At 44.4% G+C, this 16,597-nt stretch overlaps 1 protein-coding gene across 1 annotated transcript in view; it reads left to right on the top strand.

The window, feature by feature from the left end:
- Positions 1-14,615: 14,615 nt before the first annotated feature.
- Positions 14,616-16,597, top strand: part of MTNR1A (melatonin receptor 1A) — a gene marked incomplete at both ends in the record, with an annotated part of 58,772 nt that continues 56,790 nt past the window's right edge. The window contains one exon of the mRNA XM_082316393.1: positions 14,616-14,808. Within this exon, the coding sequence (XP_082172519.1) occupies positions 14,616-14,808 (193 nt within the window). The remainder of the gene's footprint in view (positions 14,809-16,597) is intronic.

Here is a 16,597-nt window from a genome sequence, read left to right as displayed (position 1 = left end):
AAGGACCTGAACCTTTAAAGCTGCTTATGATTGGCCTGCTAAATATTTAATACACATACAAATGAATTATTTAAAAGAATGACCATGTCTATCTCAGTTTTCTTAAAACCACTCATTCCAATGAAAAAAAAGTAAGCATGCAAAGCTCATCTACTGTTAGCCTCAAACAGCCAAATAATTCTAGGTTCAAACTAGGTTGCAACTGCTGTTAGTTTTTCAAGCTTAGTACTAACAATTCAGTACTCAGTAGAACAAACATCCCTTGGATGTTTGGGGGTTTAATTTTTTTTTAATCTCAGAAGATATAAGGTAGTCCGCACCTTCATCTGTTATGAGATTACAAGTAGAAGGAAAAATAAAGCTTTTTGAATTTTGTTATCCATCTCAGCTAAATATTTGACTAGAATACTTGTGCTGTGATGTCATAATTTCACAACTGATGCATATGCGATGCAGGTTAACTATGTCTTTCTTGTGAAAGAGGACCTGTCAAAAGCTTCTGGGCATAATGATCTCTCTCCCTCAATGTACTGGACACCCGTCCTAGGCACAGGGCACTCTCTCTACAGCTAGGAGGAAGTTCTGTGAGGCACTGAACGAGTTCCCCAGGCAGAGCTGCCTCAGCCTTTGACTAAATACACTCTCTACCTCTGCCTGTCAGTGCCACAGCTTCACAACTCCTAACAGATGAAAGACAGACCACACTTTACCCGCTTTTGTCTTGATCCAGTTTGCTCACAGTACTTTTCCGCTTCAGGTGTGACCGTGAACCACAGCAGTTAATTGCAGGTTAGCTAGCCACTTCTATGAGAACAGAATCAAGTCCATAATCTTCAGTCACATCATAGTCCTTTTTTCTGCTTGCAGCCTCTTTGATACTGATAAATTCAAACCCATGCCAAGCAGTAATTTGAGATATACTGAAGCAATAGTTTGTCCAAATAAAATGTTAGTAGTCACAGTCACTCAGCCCAATTGAGAAACAGCTCTTTATACAATATGACAATGTAGGATATGTAGGACTGATTTGTGTAGACCAAAAGAAAAGGGTTAATGTGGAAAGCTATTGCCCACCTTTTTGTGAAACTGCCCTAAACAAGGCCTATAGTATCTGCTAAGCAACTTAGGTCCTTCAAGAGCTTGTGTTTTGGCTGCCAGCACAGGCTTTAGCCTGTGTTAATACATCTTTACACTGCTGTAAGCAATGCAAATTGCACAAAGCCTGCACACACCTTCATTTGCTGATTAGCTATTCTCAGCACAATGTTTTAAAGCTTGTCTTTAATATTTTCCAGATGCATCTTTTTTCTCTTATTTTGCCTTTGCTCAATCTTCATCAGTAATCCAAAATTAAAATAGTTCATAAACTTTCACTGCTAGACAGCTGCACAGTATTTAGGTGTGGTAAAAAAAAAAAAAAATAAATAAAAAACAACTTAAGAAATTATGCAAAGACTCTTGAGACCTAAGATGAGAGAGAAAAATTCACAAGGCAATTGAGTTTCCAGTAATGCCAGCTGTGATCACTTATGACCGTTCTTGTAAACTAAAACCACTTCTCTCATCATCTAAACAAGTAGTTTGTCCTTATTTTCATTTGTTTAGGTTTTTATTTGTTTGATTTTTTTTTTCTAAATTTGTGCTTCATGTCCTCAAAGAAAGCATAGCGTTTCTCCACAAGGAGTAAGGTCAAGTTAGGACTCAGTGAGGGGAAAAAGTACCTCACGGGACATAGATGCAATAGTGAAGTTATCTTACTTTTCAACAAGTGCAGGTAAAATTCTGAAATTTATACTAGTCATTACTGAGGCTAAAATTTTACTGAATTGAAGGTTCATTGTGGTTTGGTTTTTTTTTTTTTGAGGGGGGGAGTGGGTATTGTATTTGTTGTTGGTTTGGTTTTGGGGTTTTTTTAAAATAAGATTAAGGAATGGTCAAAAACTGATCTAAATGTCCTGATTTGACCTTGTTTGCGTGATAGTCAAATACACATCAGTAGCTGGTTATATTTAAGTGTTGCCTAGAGGATCCAGTCAGATAGAATTTCAGTTTAAGTACAATGCAAACATTTAATGAGAGATTGTGCCTATCCTAACAAGTAAGTTGACAGTTAAAATAGATAAGATTTAGAAATGTGAGAGAGAATGTATAATTATCTCCATTTTACAGATGGAGAACTAAGGTATGCAGAGACTAAATGACTTGTCCTGAGCAATGAAGAGTGTCTTAGCCTAAAACAAGACCTGAGCTAAGGGGTTTTTTGTATCCCAATATGATGCTGTAATTAAAAAGCTGATCTTCCAGGTAATTTTTAGCTTTATTTCCTTATGAAATAAGATTTATACAATTACGCATTATATCTCTCAGAAATTACCTCCCTTACCAAATTTACCAATTTCAACTAAAATGGAACTTTCTATGAGTTTTAAACAACATGGAAGCTAGAAAGACATCAGCAGAGGTAAAGGCACACAACTCACTGTAATATCCCTGGTTTTCCTACAGCTGTATGTGTAGCTTCCAATTAGCCACAATTCCAGCGTTTTTTACCTGCCTGGAATGTCATGGGGCACAGAGAGAAGATGGGAACAGCTTACAGGAAAGTAAAACAAATCTGTGGAAAACCAAGCTCAGTTAGTTTCACTGCTCATGTAATAACTTGATTTTTTTTAATTCTATCTCTGAATAGTATCTACATTTAAATTCAAACAAAACCAAAGAAAATCTTAGGAAAATCTTCACAGCTAAAGGGATCATCGAATATTGTAATCAATGTTCTGTGGACACTATGAGGCATCCATCCCTGGATGGAAGAGTAAGTTAGAAAATAAGTCGGAAATCAGTTTGGTTGACTCTGTCACAGGATAATGGAATACATTAGATAATTTCTTAGCATTTCTCCTAAGCCTGTTCTCCAAGATGAAAAAAGAACTTTTCTGGTCAAAAATTAGGTGCTTTATGCACAGGTTAGCTGCTGAAAAAAAATCACAACTTTGATGGAGTTGTTTTCTCTGAATTGTTACTGTATTGTTTTTACTCAAGGGTGCATCTGTGACTTCACAGGCAATGACAAGGGACTTCATATACCTGTCAAATGGGCCTCTGTTTCTAAAATAATTTCCATCTAATGCATGTCTCTCACGGATCCTCTGCCTAGGCAAAATGTTCTCTATTTATCTGGGTCTTTTGCTTCTGTTATTACTTTTTTTAAAATTCTAACTGTAGCATAGCTTTTCTTCTTATACTTAGACATTTCTAAGTGTGTATCTGTAGCTTGAACTAATTTTATTTCTCAGTTCTTCCCATAAGAAGCCTGCTTATTTTCCTCAATGACATAGTGCATAGCCAGAATCTACTGTAATACTGCATAATTTACATGCCAGTTGTGCATTATCCATACTGCATTTTGCGTGTTGTCATTCTTTCTTATAACGGCATCAAACCAAGATTCCTCCCCCCAAGAAACTAAGGCTATTTGAATTGAAAACATTAATTGAAAAGTAATTTTAATACTCATTTGCAGTAATTGTCATTGGTAAAAACTGAAAACAGTTACATACAATATGATCCTAATTAAGCAAAAATTAGCAAAGCTTAATTTAAAAAAAGCAGAAGTGCTGCCACAGAAAATGGGCTTACTACAAGTTAACCAACTCAATCAAACTACAATTAATAAAATGCTGAGTCAGGAAAGAGTATTAGGTTTGAGGAAGAATACCAGGTTTTGAACGAAACATAGGCATTAATTGCTCAATTTGGGTTTAATTATTCCTAGAATTTCCATATTGTCATTCTTAATGACTTCAACTTTCCAATGTTGCTCTTTCCATCTCCTCAGCTAATGTGAGTGATAAAGATCTGTAACTTTCATGTTACATATGCAGATAATACCATTTGTTCTCCACTATTTGTGGCACAATGTGTACACTGTGTAGCATGTAGTAGATTAACCATTTTTGTGAAGGCCTGTCCTTCTGAAGTCAGTGGCTTCTACGGGAACACAATCAACCTGGGACTGGAACTTTGGAATGTAGAAGAAAATCCAATTTTCCTGGTTTGCACATCATTTAATCTAAAAAAAAAAAACAAAAACACAAAAAAAAAACAAAAAACAAACAAACAAACAAAAACACCTAAAAAAATCCACTAGCAATATAGAATGCAAATCGGTGCAAACTTTGACCCTTTGGGCACTAAGTACCCCAAGAAAACAGAATGATTTCTGCTTCATTCAGTTCAGTAAGCGTTCTCTTACAGTGCCTCCAGTTGTTTACTGGAGTGTATCAGAGATTAGAGAGAATGTCTTTCTGGATTTGTCACCTTTTTTCTGGTTATAATAAATTCCAAAGATAATTATCTCTCTCTTGCTATAGATCTAGAAAGAAAAAGATATCTTTCCAAATGTGAGAAAATATGAAGTGAAAATCTACAAAAATGGAATGGCATTACAAAGAAAATGAAGATGATTGTCTTAAAGATAATCAAATCCCAACACTTTGTGTTTAAAGTATGTTAGAGCAAGAAAAGTGCAATGAGTCCAGTAACAAGAGTACAGTAGTGCACATTTCAGAATCTTAGTTTCAAAGCCCAAACTTTTTATTCACATATCCTGAACACTTAGCAGAGATAAAAAAAAGAAGTGGATTGTATAGTAAATTTTAATCTATATGTTTCTTCTTCTGTGTCATAATTGTATGCAACAAAGAAGCTGCGTGAGTGGGGCACAACTGCTATATTTGAGAAAAACTCATATCTTGCTGAAACAAAAAAAAGGTTTAATATGTGCTTTGAAAGCTAAAAATGATTAAGAAAATATCTGTTAACAGTTTGCTTATGTGTATCCCCTGCATTTAAGTAATTACTTAAGTTTTTTTTATAACTTTGACTTGAAGTTTTCCACAGAGAGTGAAGGAACTGTTCATGCATATTTTCAAAAGCTCTGAAACAATATCACAGCTGTAAAAAGAACCATTCCACCACATCAGATTATTAAGTATTGTATCACAGGTTGAGTTACAGATACTATAAATTCTTATGTTAAATAAAACAGTTTATAAGAGCTTAGCCTGGAAGCCTTGTGCATATAAGTAATTACACTCATGTGAATAGTCTCTAGCATTTTCCTGATTAGAGACTAACTAGGTTTTTGTTTTTTTTTTTAAAACTAGTGAGAATAAATAAAAATGATGGTAACTATCATAATTCTCGAAGGGAAAAGATTTTGAGATTACTTTTGACAGTCTTTCATTACCATGCATGTTGTGTTTGCAGGCAGTTTTGATTTGCATATCGTCACTTTTTTCTTTTTGTTTTAGAATGCAAAACAGTTTCAGTGAAACCAGAAATATTTTTTCATGGATTAATAATGGATTAATGATGTCAAATTTCTAAGCCAAAACATTTAAATGGTATCCCCTTAGTGACTGTGTGTACTGCGAGTGGTGTTTATTGACTGATTCATCACCAGATGTATTTTTTTCTGTTTTACTGTCTTCTCATTTTTCTTCATCTTTTCTGTACAGACCTTAGAGGTTGTTGTTGGAAGAGGGGAGTAATTACCATGAAACAGCATCCTCTGAAGAAGTAGAGATCACAAATTAATAAATACCTCTGTCTTATTGTCCCAGGGCTGAGGATTTAAGAATGGAAGTGAAATGAAAAACTGCAAGTGCAGAAATTACATTGCAGGGTGAGACTGGTTCAAAACTGAAGAGAGTTGCTGTGGGTAAGCACGAGGATTGGGGCAAAGTTGGGCAAACAAACTGGATTTCTCAGCAAGAGGATGGGGATGTGTGGAGGGAGATAACAAATACTAAATAAAGCTGCAAGATGTTACCTGTTAGATAAGCACACACCCACACACATATCTTGCCATGAGGATGCATAAACTAGCAGATCCAATGAATACAATCAACCCTGAATAGGATGAGTGAGGAATCACAAGATGCAGTTCATGTCGCCTGGAACAGGCTGGGCCAAGCGTGACAGAGTGATGTAGTGCTGACCACCGACGTCAGTAAGTTCTTATGGCCTCCCATCACCACTCCAGCTTTTTTTTGAACACACACAGGAAATGAGGCAGCCCCTTCTTACACGTCCAGAATAACATTAACTACCTCAATATAGCCATCACCAAGCTGCATGTCCTGATTGGCAGTTTCCGAAGATATCAAGCTCTGGCTGTGAAGGCAGAATTTCCTGCTCATGCATCATTGTCTCTGAAGTATACATTCAGGTACAATAGTAATAGAGACAGTATTTCTGTCCCCTGGTGTATTGTATCTTTTCCACATATAGGAAACATTTCTCAAAGCTGTCACTTGTCTCTTTGAGGAGCACTATTCGCTTGAAAAAGTGTTTTTTGATTACTGAACAATACTAAATGTGTTGAATCCTTTCTAAAGGACTTCTGATGTGTTACTCGTTTAGTCATTTGAGGAAAACATCACATTTGTTAACTTTGAGATCCCTGAGAAGATTGAGAAACCTTTTGCTGACCTTGTGGTTTATTTTGTGGCTAGGTTTTGTATTGACACATGACTCTTAACAACCTGAGGAGTTACTAATACTGATAAGGATGAAGTCTGGTGCATCATACTGAGGAGGGAATTAGCAGGTTACAGCAGAAATTGTCACTGAATCCATTTTTTGTTTATTAGTGAAACAGAAAGAGTAGGAAATAAAAAGAAATTAGATAAAATGTGAAATAAGCCGTTGAAGGCAGTAAGAAAAATGAATGTAAAGAGAAGCTGAACAAACATTCAGCAGTACCCAAAGGACGAAATTACTTATTTGGCCTTTCTAGCCTCCATTTCTTCATTCACATTCTTTCCTCAGAAACTGCTCACAGTGGCATATCACCTGGACGATTTAGTGGAAGTTTTGTCATTTTCATAGATGAAGGGGGAAAGGTGAATCAATGTCATGAGCCTTATTCTCATCTACAACTCTATCTGTGCCTACTCTGGGTTTATTGGGGGCAGGGGGAAGGGGAGACAAACAGAAACAAACAAACAAAGAAAAAAATCAAACCGAGAAGTTGTTATTTGTAGACTCAAGGCTGAAAAGGTTTTGGGAAACACTGCAGACAGAGGAAACTGTTTAAAGACCTCTTCCTTGTTTTACTGATAATACTCTAAATGAAGAAAATGGCTCAGCCCATATTTGCTGAATAAACTTTAAAAGCAACTATGTTACTGATTGCCTTTTTTTGAGGTTCTGTATCATCAAAAACACTCAATACTTGGTACAGCCTCTGGTGATTTCAAATCAGATTAAGTCTTAGTGTTTTTCCATCAATTCTAATTGTATATGTTTCCACATTTCTTAAAGGGCCCATTGCCAAGTGTTCCACAGCATTACATCATGGAATTGCGTCATCACTGTTTCAGTCAAGTTACATTCCACTGATTTCAGTAGAGTATTAACAGCCTAAAACTAGAATATTGACTACACACAACAATCCCATGTTTTTCCATTGGAAGCATTTTAACCTCTTCCATTCCCCCACACTCAGCACCCTACCCCACCCCTGGCTCATTCTCATCTAGCTTCATGCCAAAGACCATCAGTCTCAATTCTTCCCATTCATTTCAACCATTTCCTTGTTAACTTTCTTTATGCATTCTTTGAGCTTGTATGTACTTTCCTGCCTTTCTACACTTGGTAAGAACTGTACTGGCTCGATTTTAATACATGAAGCTTTAGTGCAGTCAGTACTTTTTGTAGTCCCTTTCCAGTTTGGTGATTTCAATTCAAAACATGTCCCCTCTCTTCCCCATATTTAAACAAAAGGAAAGCCAAAGAAAACATTAACTCAGACTGAGAAAACAGTCATAGAAGAGAATACAAGGGAATATTGAAAGGTGTTAAAATTGCTGCCGAGAAGGGAAAAAATAAACACACAATAGCAGAATATTCAAAGGTGAGTATAAAAAAATATACAGCCAGAAAGAGAATTTTCTTTCTATTTTAAACCATTTTGCATGCTGTGTTAAAGGAAAATGCTATTTCCCTCATTGTCATAGGAAATATGACTCCTGTATAGAAAAAACAAATTTAAGTATTAAGTAGACAGTCTGCATTTGGTCAGCACAGTGAGAACACTAGAGATATGGGTGGACTGGAAATGGTATGAACTTCAGAGTTTGCAAAATAACAAAGCACTGTAACAGCATATATAAACAGGCAACAGCCTTGCAAGAAAAGATTACCAGCTGGCAATCTGAATGTGCAGGTATGTTCTGGCTTTTGGCAGAACTTTAATTTAATTGCAGGAGTATTTCAACTTCTACAGTTAATGCAAGTAAATGGTATGTACCAGGCAGTGTCTGGAACTGTGCCCAGAAGGCAGGGCAGCAGCGTGACACATTGTCATGACACTATAAAATGCTAATGCCATGGAAATCCCTATTCTTAACATTTTAAATGCAGACTTGGAGGAAGCAGAAGGCAGTCACAAATAATGGAACAGTTCTGTCCCCTCATCTAGCAGCCTTGCTTGTTACTCACTGGACTGCTAACATTTTGGAACAACCTACATCAATCAGCTCTCAAAAGCAGTTGTTAGGGACCAATATCCTGAAGAATCACAGGACAAAGAAATGGACAGGGCAAGGAAACAGGTCATGTAGTAAGAGGTAGAGTTTGAGGTAAGCGACCTCACTCTATACTTACATGTAACAAGTTAGGCCCCTTAGTGTGATCTACCACTAGAAGCACTGATTTAATACAGCACTGGAGCCACTGATGACAAAGCTGGGTATTAACTCACTTATCTCAGCAACTTTGCTGTCAGACTACAGACTTCAGAAAGTATCAGTTTCCAATCAGGATTTATAGCCCTGAATCTTACACACCCCCATCCCCCAAGTTCAAAGTTAGCTCCCAATTAATCTTCAAAATGAAAATTAAGAGGTAGCATGCTTGAAACAGTCAGCTACAATACGCAACATTGCACATTCCCACCTTAAAACACAGATGAGCCAAGATTAATTCTCTTTTCTGCTTGCAAAGTTTCAAAGATAATTTTCTAATCATCCTGGAGAATTCTTTAACAATTAGATAACATACTATTCTACAGTGAGAAGCTACCATTGCCTCCTTTTCAGGCCATTTCATGTTGCAGGAGAAGAGAGTATTAATATAGAGAAGAGTCCTAGGACACAGTTCCATTTCTCCCTGTCCTAGCCATGTGGTGAATGGCATCTCACCTTAGAAACCCAGAAGCCAGAAGCAGCCCATGCTGCACGAGAACTGTTGTAAAAGCTCTCTCCAAAAGGAAGCAGTGTGCACTAAGGCAGTGCTGAATGAGGAACTAACGAGCTGGCACATTTCCCATCAATCTCTTACATCATTTGCCCAAAAACGGTAGTCGTAGACAGGATGCAATTTACACAGTTATTTTAGGACTTACAACATGTAGGTAGAAAATGCCACAGATTGTAAGTAAGAAAAAAAAACACTGAAATAAAGACTTGTCACACAGATGCAGCAGGGAAAGAGAGCTGCAGATCACAAAATAAAACATGATGAAATTTCAGCACTCATAATCAGTTCTCTAAAAGACAGAAGGAACAACAGCCAAGTTCATTTGTAGTGCAGCATCACAACCAATGATCTGATGTAATGAAGAGCAGGTATCTCCCACCACGGGATGAGATGCAACGTACTTATTGCCACACCTATTTTACTGTTGAGGAAGCGGAATTGTCCCACATGTTTACCCATAGGCATATCAGCAAGAGCTGTGTACTGAGTACCAGCTATCAAGGCAAGTTTGTGGGAAGACTTAAAGGACTGTGTCTGTGCTCTGGGAGAGCAGCCCAAGAGGCTGGCAAATGTAAAGGTGAAAGTGGCTCAGAGCATCACAGTGAACAGGAGTTATGAGTTTCTTTTTCTCCTAGAGTGCCCAAGAACCATCAGCATCGTAACTGTTCTTCAGGATAATGGGGGAACTCCGAAGGTCTCAAAATAATAAGCTTTACTATAAAGAACAGCACCAGACACAATCTGCACCCACGTAATTTAATGCTGAGCATTCAAATGAGCAGCTGCTCCTACTCTCCACACTACTGCCTGCCACAGAAACACACTGCCACTTCATTTACCACATCCCTTTCTCCCCCAACTCTAAGACAACTTCTACATTTCACTACGGAAATGCCTAGTGGGATTGAGCAGAACAGTCTGCATTTCTTTATTTCACGCAGCTCGTGGGCTTCTCTGCAGAAGAGAAAGGCACCAGAACATAAAGGATAGCAGCAGCTGCTGCTTCACTGCCACAGGCACCGCAGCTTACCTACTTTCTTGTCCCAGTACAACCCTCCGAGGGCTTCCTCCCAGATTTGTGTCCAAGTCAGCCCCTTCCCAGGTATGCTATCTGTGTCATCAGCCTCCCCAGCTGTTCCCTCTGATGGAAGAAAACCATGCAGTACCCTGATGAAGACTTCTCCAGATGAAGACAAGTGTTATGCCTTTTGCCCTCCCCCTCCATTCTCTGCCAGGCACCCATACCAGCACACTCTCAGTACTTGATCCTGTTACTGACCATCACATATTCTACTCGCACCTCCCAGGCAGCCTCTATTCTTTTACTCAGAGAACCAGCTGAATTGCTAATTTCTTCTCACGCTTTCTACACTTCCACCTATCTTTTCAGATGGATGGTGTGGATCCATTACCTCCCCCCACTCATCTGGTGTCCCTCGCTGGGTAGCAGTAAAGAGCTTCTCCACCAGGGAAGGCAAGTCAGGAGCCAAGGGAAACCACAGCACAGTCCCACAGGATATGAGAGCAGCAGGCAGAGCCAGATGCTGAAAACAGGCTCAATCTGCAGCCCTAGACAAAGTAAAGAGATGAGTCAGGCCCAGCACCCACCCAGAGAGCCTACAGTAGCATCAACAGGAGACAGGACCAAAATCAAGACTACATCAGTCCAAGGTCAGGCACAAAACAAGGCCAGAGACAGGACTGGCGACAGGCACACCCACAGCGTCACTCAAGCAAAGACAAATCAGGGCTCTTCTAAGACACATCAGACAATTTCTGTGTTTCTTCACCTAATAAAGTAAATTCACCAAAAGCTGATTCAGATCTCTGCTAACTTTGCTGATTACAGTGAAGTCAATCCTGATTTAAACGATTATAATAGGGGGCGACTGGCCCTAGTGATTTTTCTTGTTCTCATGCCTTGATCACTTCTATGCCGCTTTCATGTAAAGCATAATTTAACTTCCCTTACTCTTCAAAAATGCATATGTAGGAAAAAAGTGTAGAAAACATGAGGAAAGAGAGACCAGTCCCAGAGGATGTAACAGACAGCACCAGACAAACTGCCTCTAAGACTGACTGACTCTGAATGCTGATGGGTGTGAGCTAGCCTGATCTTGTCGGAGCTGCTCCTCTCCAGTTTTCACAGCCTGTTTATTTGGGTGGCACCTTAAAGTCCCTAACTCTCCAAAATGTGAATAAACATCTGTAAAACCTTGAAGAGCAGCATGTTTTCTAGGATGAGGTGTCTCTGTCAAGGTGAAAGAAGGACAGCCCGGGAGGAATGGGAAGGTAGTCCTGGCTGGAGCCTGACCCATGTACTGATGCTCAGTTCCCACTCTCCAGGAAGAAAAATCGGCACACAGAGCAATAGCACAAGGCTTCTCAATGTATCTTGGCCCTTCTTGGTGCTTGGGTCACCCTTAGCTCTTATAGGGTTTTCTGATAGGACCTCTCCAGCTCCTTTTTCAGGAAGCATTCCCTTCCCTAGATATTGCTCTCACCAGCACAAGCAGCCTTTGTGCCCAGTGTACACTCTTGTCACAAGACTAAAGTGGGACTGAGTGATGTCTCCATTCCCCTGTGGGTCTAAATTGCAAACATGTGGCTGAACATCTCAGCGATGAGACAAATGACAGCGGTGCCCTCATGGACCAGATTCCTTGTCTTTGAAGCAAAATCCTGGGCTGATCCTCATTGCCACTCTACCTTCTGGTTAAAAATATCTGACCTTGTGAAACTTCACAGCTCCCTCTGGGCAGCCTCTCCTTGTCCAGTGAAACACCCGATGAGGTCTACTGAGGACCAGGCAGTTCTGCCTGTCTCCACATGTGCCTGCCCTTGATCCAGTGACCCCCTGATACTGGCTCCCCGTAATTTTTATCTTCTTCCGCAGCTTGATAACCTATTTGTAATGCACCTAGAAGGAGACACACGCTCGTTTTTCTTTCTCTGCAAGATCACCTCCAAGGTGGGGGGGCGGGACGGGGACGAGACAGGGTGTGCTCACCACCACCCCCCTCTGCCCAGGGGCTGCGGCACTGCGGTGAGAGGGGGACCTACTGCAACCTCGCCTCTAGTGCGGCTGCTGCTCTCCATCTCCAGTGGTGAGCTTTGCTCTCCTCGGGGCAGCTGGAGGGACTGCTCTGCAGTGCCGACACATCTCCCCGGGTCTGCTGCGTATCGCGGGGGCGGGGAGGGAAGACACGACACGCTAACGGAATACTGAGCATTTTTCAAGTCAGTAAGTGATCAAGTGAATCAGCGCTCCCCCACGGAAAAAATGCTCTCATGCACCAGCGGGAGGCTGAGCCGCTGTGCTCCGTCCTCCTCTGCCCGGGGTGGTGCAAGAAAACCCTGGGTGAACCGGGAGCTCGGGGTTTCCCTTACACCCACCGCCTCTGCAGCCCAGCCCAGCCCAGCCCAGCCCAGCCCAGCCCAGCCCAGCCGTGCGGGCTGGAACTGCGGGGCTGGCCGGGGCGGGGGGCGCTGCCGCCGCCGCCCTGCCTCTCCGCGCCTCTCCGCGGCCGCGCTGGAGGCGGCGGCGGGCGGGCTGCCCCCGGCGGGCCCGAAGATGGGGTTCAGTCCTGGGGGAAAAGCGCGGCCGTCGGTAGCGCCTCGGGGTGCGAGCAGCCGCTGCCGCTTTCTCCGAGGTGCCCGCGGCAAGGGCCGGACCTGGCCGCGCTGCCAAGGGCCGCCGGGTTTCTTGTCACACCCGCCGCCGTTACGTAACGCGGCCGGCGGAGCCACCGTTGGTCATAACGGTTTTTAACCGCTCATAACGATGGCGTTAATTATTCATCACCAAGGACTGCCATTACAAGTATAAGACTGTAGCCGCCGGGCGGCTGAGCGCAGGTTGCGGTGCGGGACTTGGCAGCGGCAGCAGCCGGAGCCTCTCCCGCCCCGCGCAGAGCCGCGGCCTGCGCCCCGCAGCGCCCCGCGGAGCCTGCGCCGCCCCAGGAGGAGCCCGCACTCCCACTGCGGACTCCCCCACACCCCCTCCGCCGCCGAGGTTTCGGGTACCCCCAAGTCGCAGGACCCCAATAAGCGTTTCGGGAGGGACCGCGGTGCGCGGGGGTCGCCCGGGGCCGCCAGCGCCGCTCACAGCCGTGTGCTTAGCGGAGTACAGCGTGAATTGCCACCGCGCTCGCAGCCTTTGGTATCCTGAACGGGAAAGTAATTCCTATGCCCAGTTTGCTCAGATATTTTAAACAGCTTTATACCACGCAAGCGAGAAGATTCAGTGCCGTTATTACAGTCAGAATAAAGCGCCTTTTCTTTTTTTTACCGGAACACCCACCGTACGAGGGGGTGAGGGGGTACCCCATTCGCTCAACCGATTTCTCCTCACGGCTGAGTAATGGCTCCCTGTTCCCTCCGCGCTGCTTTTGGGGAACGGCGGAGCCCAGACGGCAGCGGGCTCGTTAGCTGCGGCGTGCGGCTCGCCCACGCTGCCGAGGGGCTGGGGGAAGAAGGGGGGGTGCCGGGGTGGTGTGTCTCCCCCCGCCGCCCCCGTGCAGCGGCGGCACGTGGTGCTCCCGCGACGCGGGTCCTCAGACGCCCGCCCGCCTGCAGCGAGCGCGGCGTCGCGAGGAGCTTTTTATAGCAGCGCCGACCCGCTCCTCGATGGGGGGTTTCTCGCCGCGCTCACGTTACTGTGCGAGTGCGATGTTAAATAAAGACGGAGGAGAAGGGGGGCGGGGAGCTCAGCGCGCGCCTAATTAAGAGACGGCGTTAACCAGGAGAGCTAAAAATAGCCCCGAGCGCTGCGAACCACATAACCGCAGACAGCGAACCCCATCGATCCCTCTCGCGCCTCCGCCGGTGAATGGAGCGGCCGGCAATGAATGGGCGGCCGGGCGCATGAATGGGAGAAGCGGGGCGCGGGCGTGAATGGGGCCGCCGCGCCGGGCGGGCGCCGCCAGGGGGCGCTGTGGCGCTGCGCCGCCGCCGCGCGGCAGCTGGAAGCCCCGGCCGCGCACGTGCCGGCGCGGGGGCGGCTCGGTGTCACCTGGCGGCAGCGGTGGCGGCGGCGGCGGCGGCGGCGGGCGGGGCGGGAGGCGCGGGGGAGGCTATAAAAGTGTCCCGCCGCGGCACATGCACACTTCGGGGAAACTTCCTAGCCGGAGCGGCGGCGGCCATGGGAGGAGCGCCCGCTCCCGCCAGCCCCGCTCCGCCCTAGGGCGGGCAGCCCCGCGGCGGAGGGCGGCTGTGGCCGGCACCCCCGCCGGGACCCCCGCCCCGCCCTGCCTCGCCTCCGCCTGCCCCCGCGGGAGGCAGCGCTGGCGGGCGCGCCCGCTCCGCCGGTACCCGGCTCCGCCCTGGGAGGCGGCGGCGGCAGGATGAGAGTGAACGGGAGCGATCTGAACAGCTCCGTCCTCCCGCGGGACCCGCCGGCCGAGGGCGCCCCGCGCCGCCCGCCCTGGGTGACCGCCACCTTGGCCGCCATCCTCATCTTCACCATCGTGGTGGACCTGCTGGGCAACCTCCTGGTCATCCTCTCCGTCTACCGCAACAAGAAGCTGCGGAACGCGGGTAAGGGGCGGCGGGGGGGCTCGGGGGGGCCGCCCGGGGCGGGGGGGTTGGGGGCCGCGGCTGCGGAGCGCAGCCACGAGGCCTCTTCGTCTGCCGGTAAAACTTTGCCCGGGCGCGCACCTCCAGGGCTGGGCGCCCTTTGCCTTCATCCCCAGCTAGCGGTTACAGGCTGTGACTGATGCCGGGGGCTTCATCCTTCCTACCGAGTCGGTGATCCAGCCGGTAAGGGTATTTTTAGCGCCCGCCACCGAATCGTGGTGCTATTTTGAGCTCTCGACCGTTCCCACCTAGCAAAAAAGAAAGACAAGTAAGCCTTATTTAAGAATGGAATTTAGACATGGTACTGGGGATGCTGCTGTGGCATACAGTGTGTGTCTGTGCACGCTGGATGCTATTCTTCTGATCGATTTTCTTTTGAGTTACAGAAATGTCTCCAGTAACAAATACTATAGCTGGAGCTTCAAATCAAGCAAATATTAAGTTACAGACACTGCAGGATTCAGAAAAAAAGAAACAAGACAGTAATTTCATTTTCTTTGTTCACCTCCTACTGGCTATCTAGGTCTTTGGGGAATGGGAAACATCTGACAGAAAACAGATTTAGGCACATTCTTAAAAAAAAAAAATCTAACTTCGACAGGATAGATTCTGTGATGGTCTATTGAGTAAATCCCTCTTAGTTCATGGATTATTGGTCAGACAGGCAGGAACTTCTTCAGATTCATTCAGCTTTATCATGTCAGACCAGCTGCTGCGCACGTGTACCAAATCTGTGCACTCCAAACCCTATGCATCTTTCATTGAAAAAAATATGGGAGCATGTGAAGAGAGCTGCATTGTTAATGAAAGCAGAATTTCACTCCGTGACGACTGAGATGCTGCTTTTATTTTTTTTCACAACTGGCTGTCAGATTCTCTATTATAACTCCAGTATGTTAATTAGCTAGTGGTTTAAAATTCATCTGAGGGCAAACTTGAGCCTGGGCTTTGCTATAAGCTAGTCTAATAAAGGTATCTAACATTGGACTCCGGCAAACAGTGGCATGCTTAACTTCCTAAGGTTAAGTCAGGTAATTCAAATGGATTGTACATTTCAGTTTTATTCAGCCATAGTGGAATGCCAACACACAGGATCAAAATGAAGACTAACAGATTTTATTTTTTTCTCCCTATGGTTGCCACTGATGTAAATTCTAAAACCTATATTCTCTTCTTGCTTTCATTGACAGAAATTTCATTCACTGGAGCTGGTAGGGTTATACACTGCAATACTATATAATTGAGAGGAGAATCAGACTCCAGAAGTCCAAGTTAGCACTTGACTACTCTTGTTCCCTGGGAGATTTTTAGATGGAGGGAGAAGGGGTTGAGAGAGGCATATTACTGGGGTTACTCTAGGGGAAAGGGTGATATTCTCCTCCCCCCTAATTACTAAATATATACTTCAGCACTTCCCTGGGGAGTTTGCAATACAGACATGTCTGGTAATGAGTCTGAAATAAACGTGGTGCCTGTTTTCTGGAAACATAACTGAGTCATTGGGCTCTATGTGTGTGCATATTCTCTACTGTAGATCTCGCGTAACCCCTCTTGAACCCCAACACGTGCTCGCTTGCTCACTCTTACTACATTTCTTGTTCTCGCCTTTTCTGTCATAGTGGCTGTTAAGAACTGCAGGAAACTGGCAACAGTTATCTCCTACAGCTAGGGGAATAGTGTTCTTCTGAACATAAATTATTTTAGACTGGAACATGAACTAGATAATGTTTTACCCTCTGAAATTAAGGAT

Source organism: Platalea leucorodia, assembly GCF_965183815.1.
Source record: "Platalea leucorodia genome assembly, chromosome: 6".
In the NCBI taxonomy this organism is placed as follows: Eukaryota; Metazoa; Chordata; class Aves; order Pelecaniformes; family Threskiornithidae; genus Platalea; species Platalea leucorodia.
Note: the sequence above shows the minus strand (reverse complement) of the source record. Positions and strands in the feature narration are given on the sequence as shown.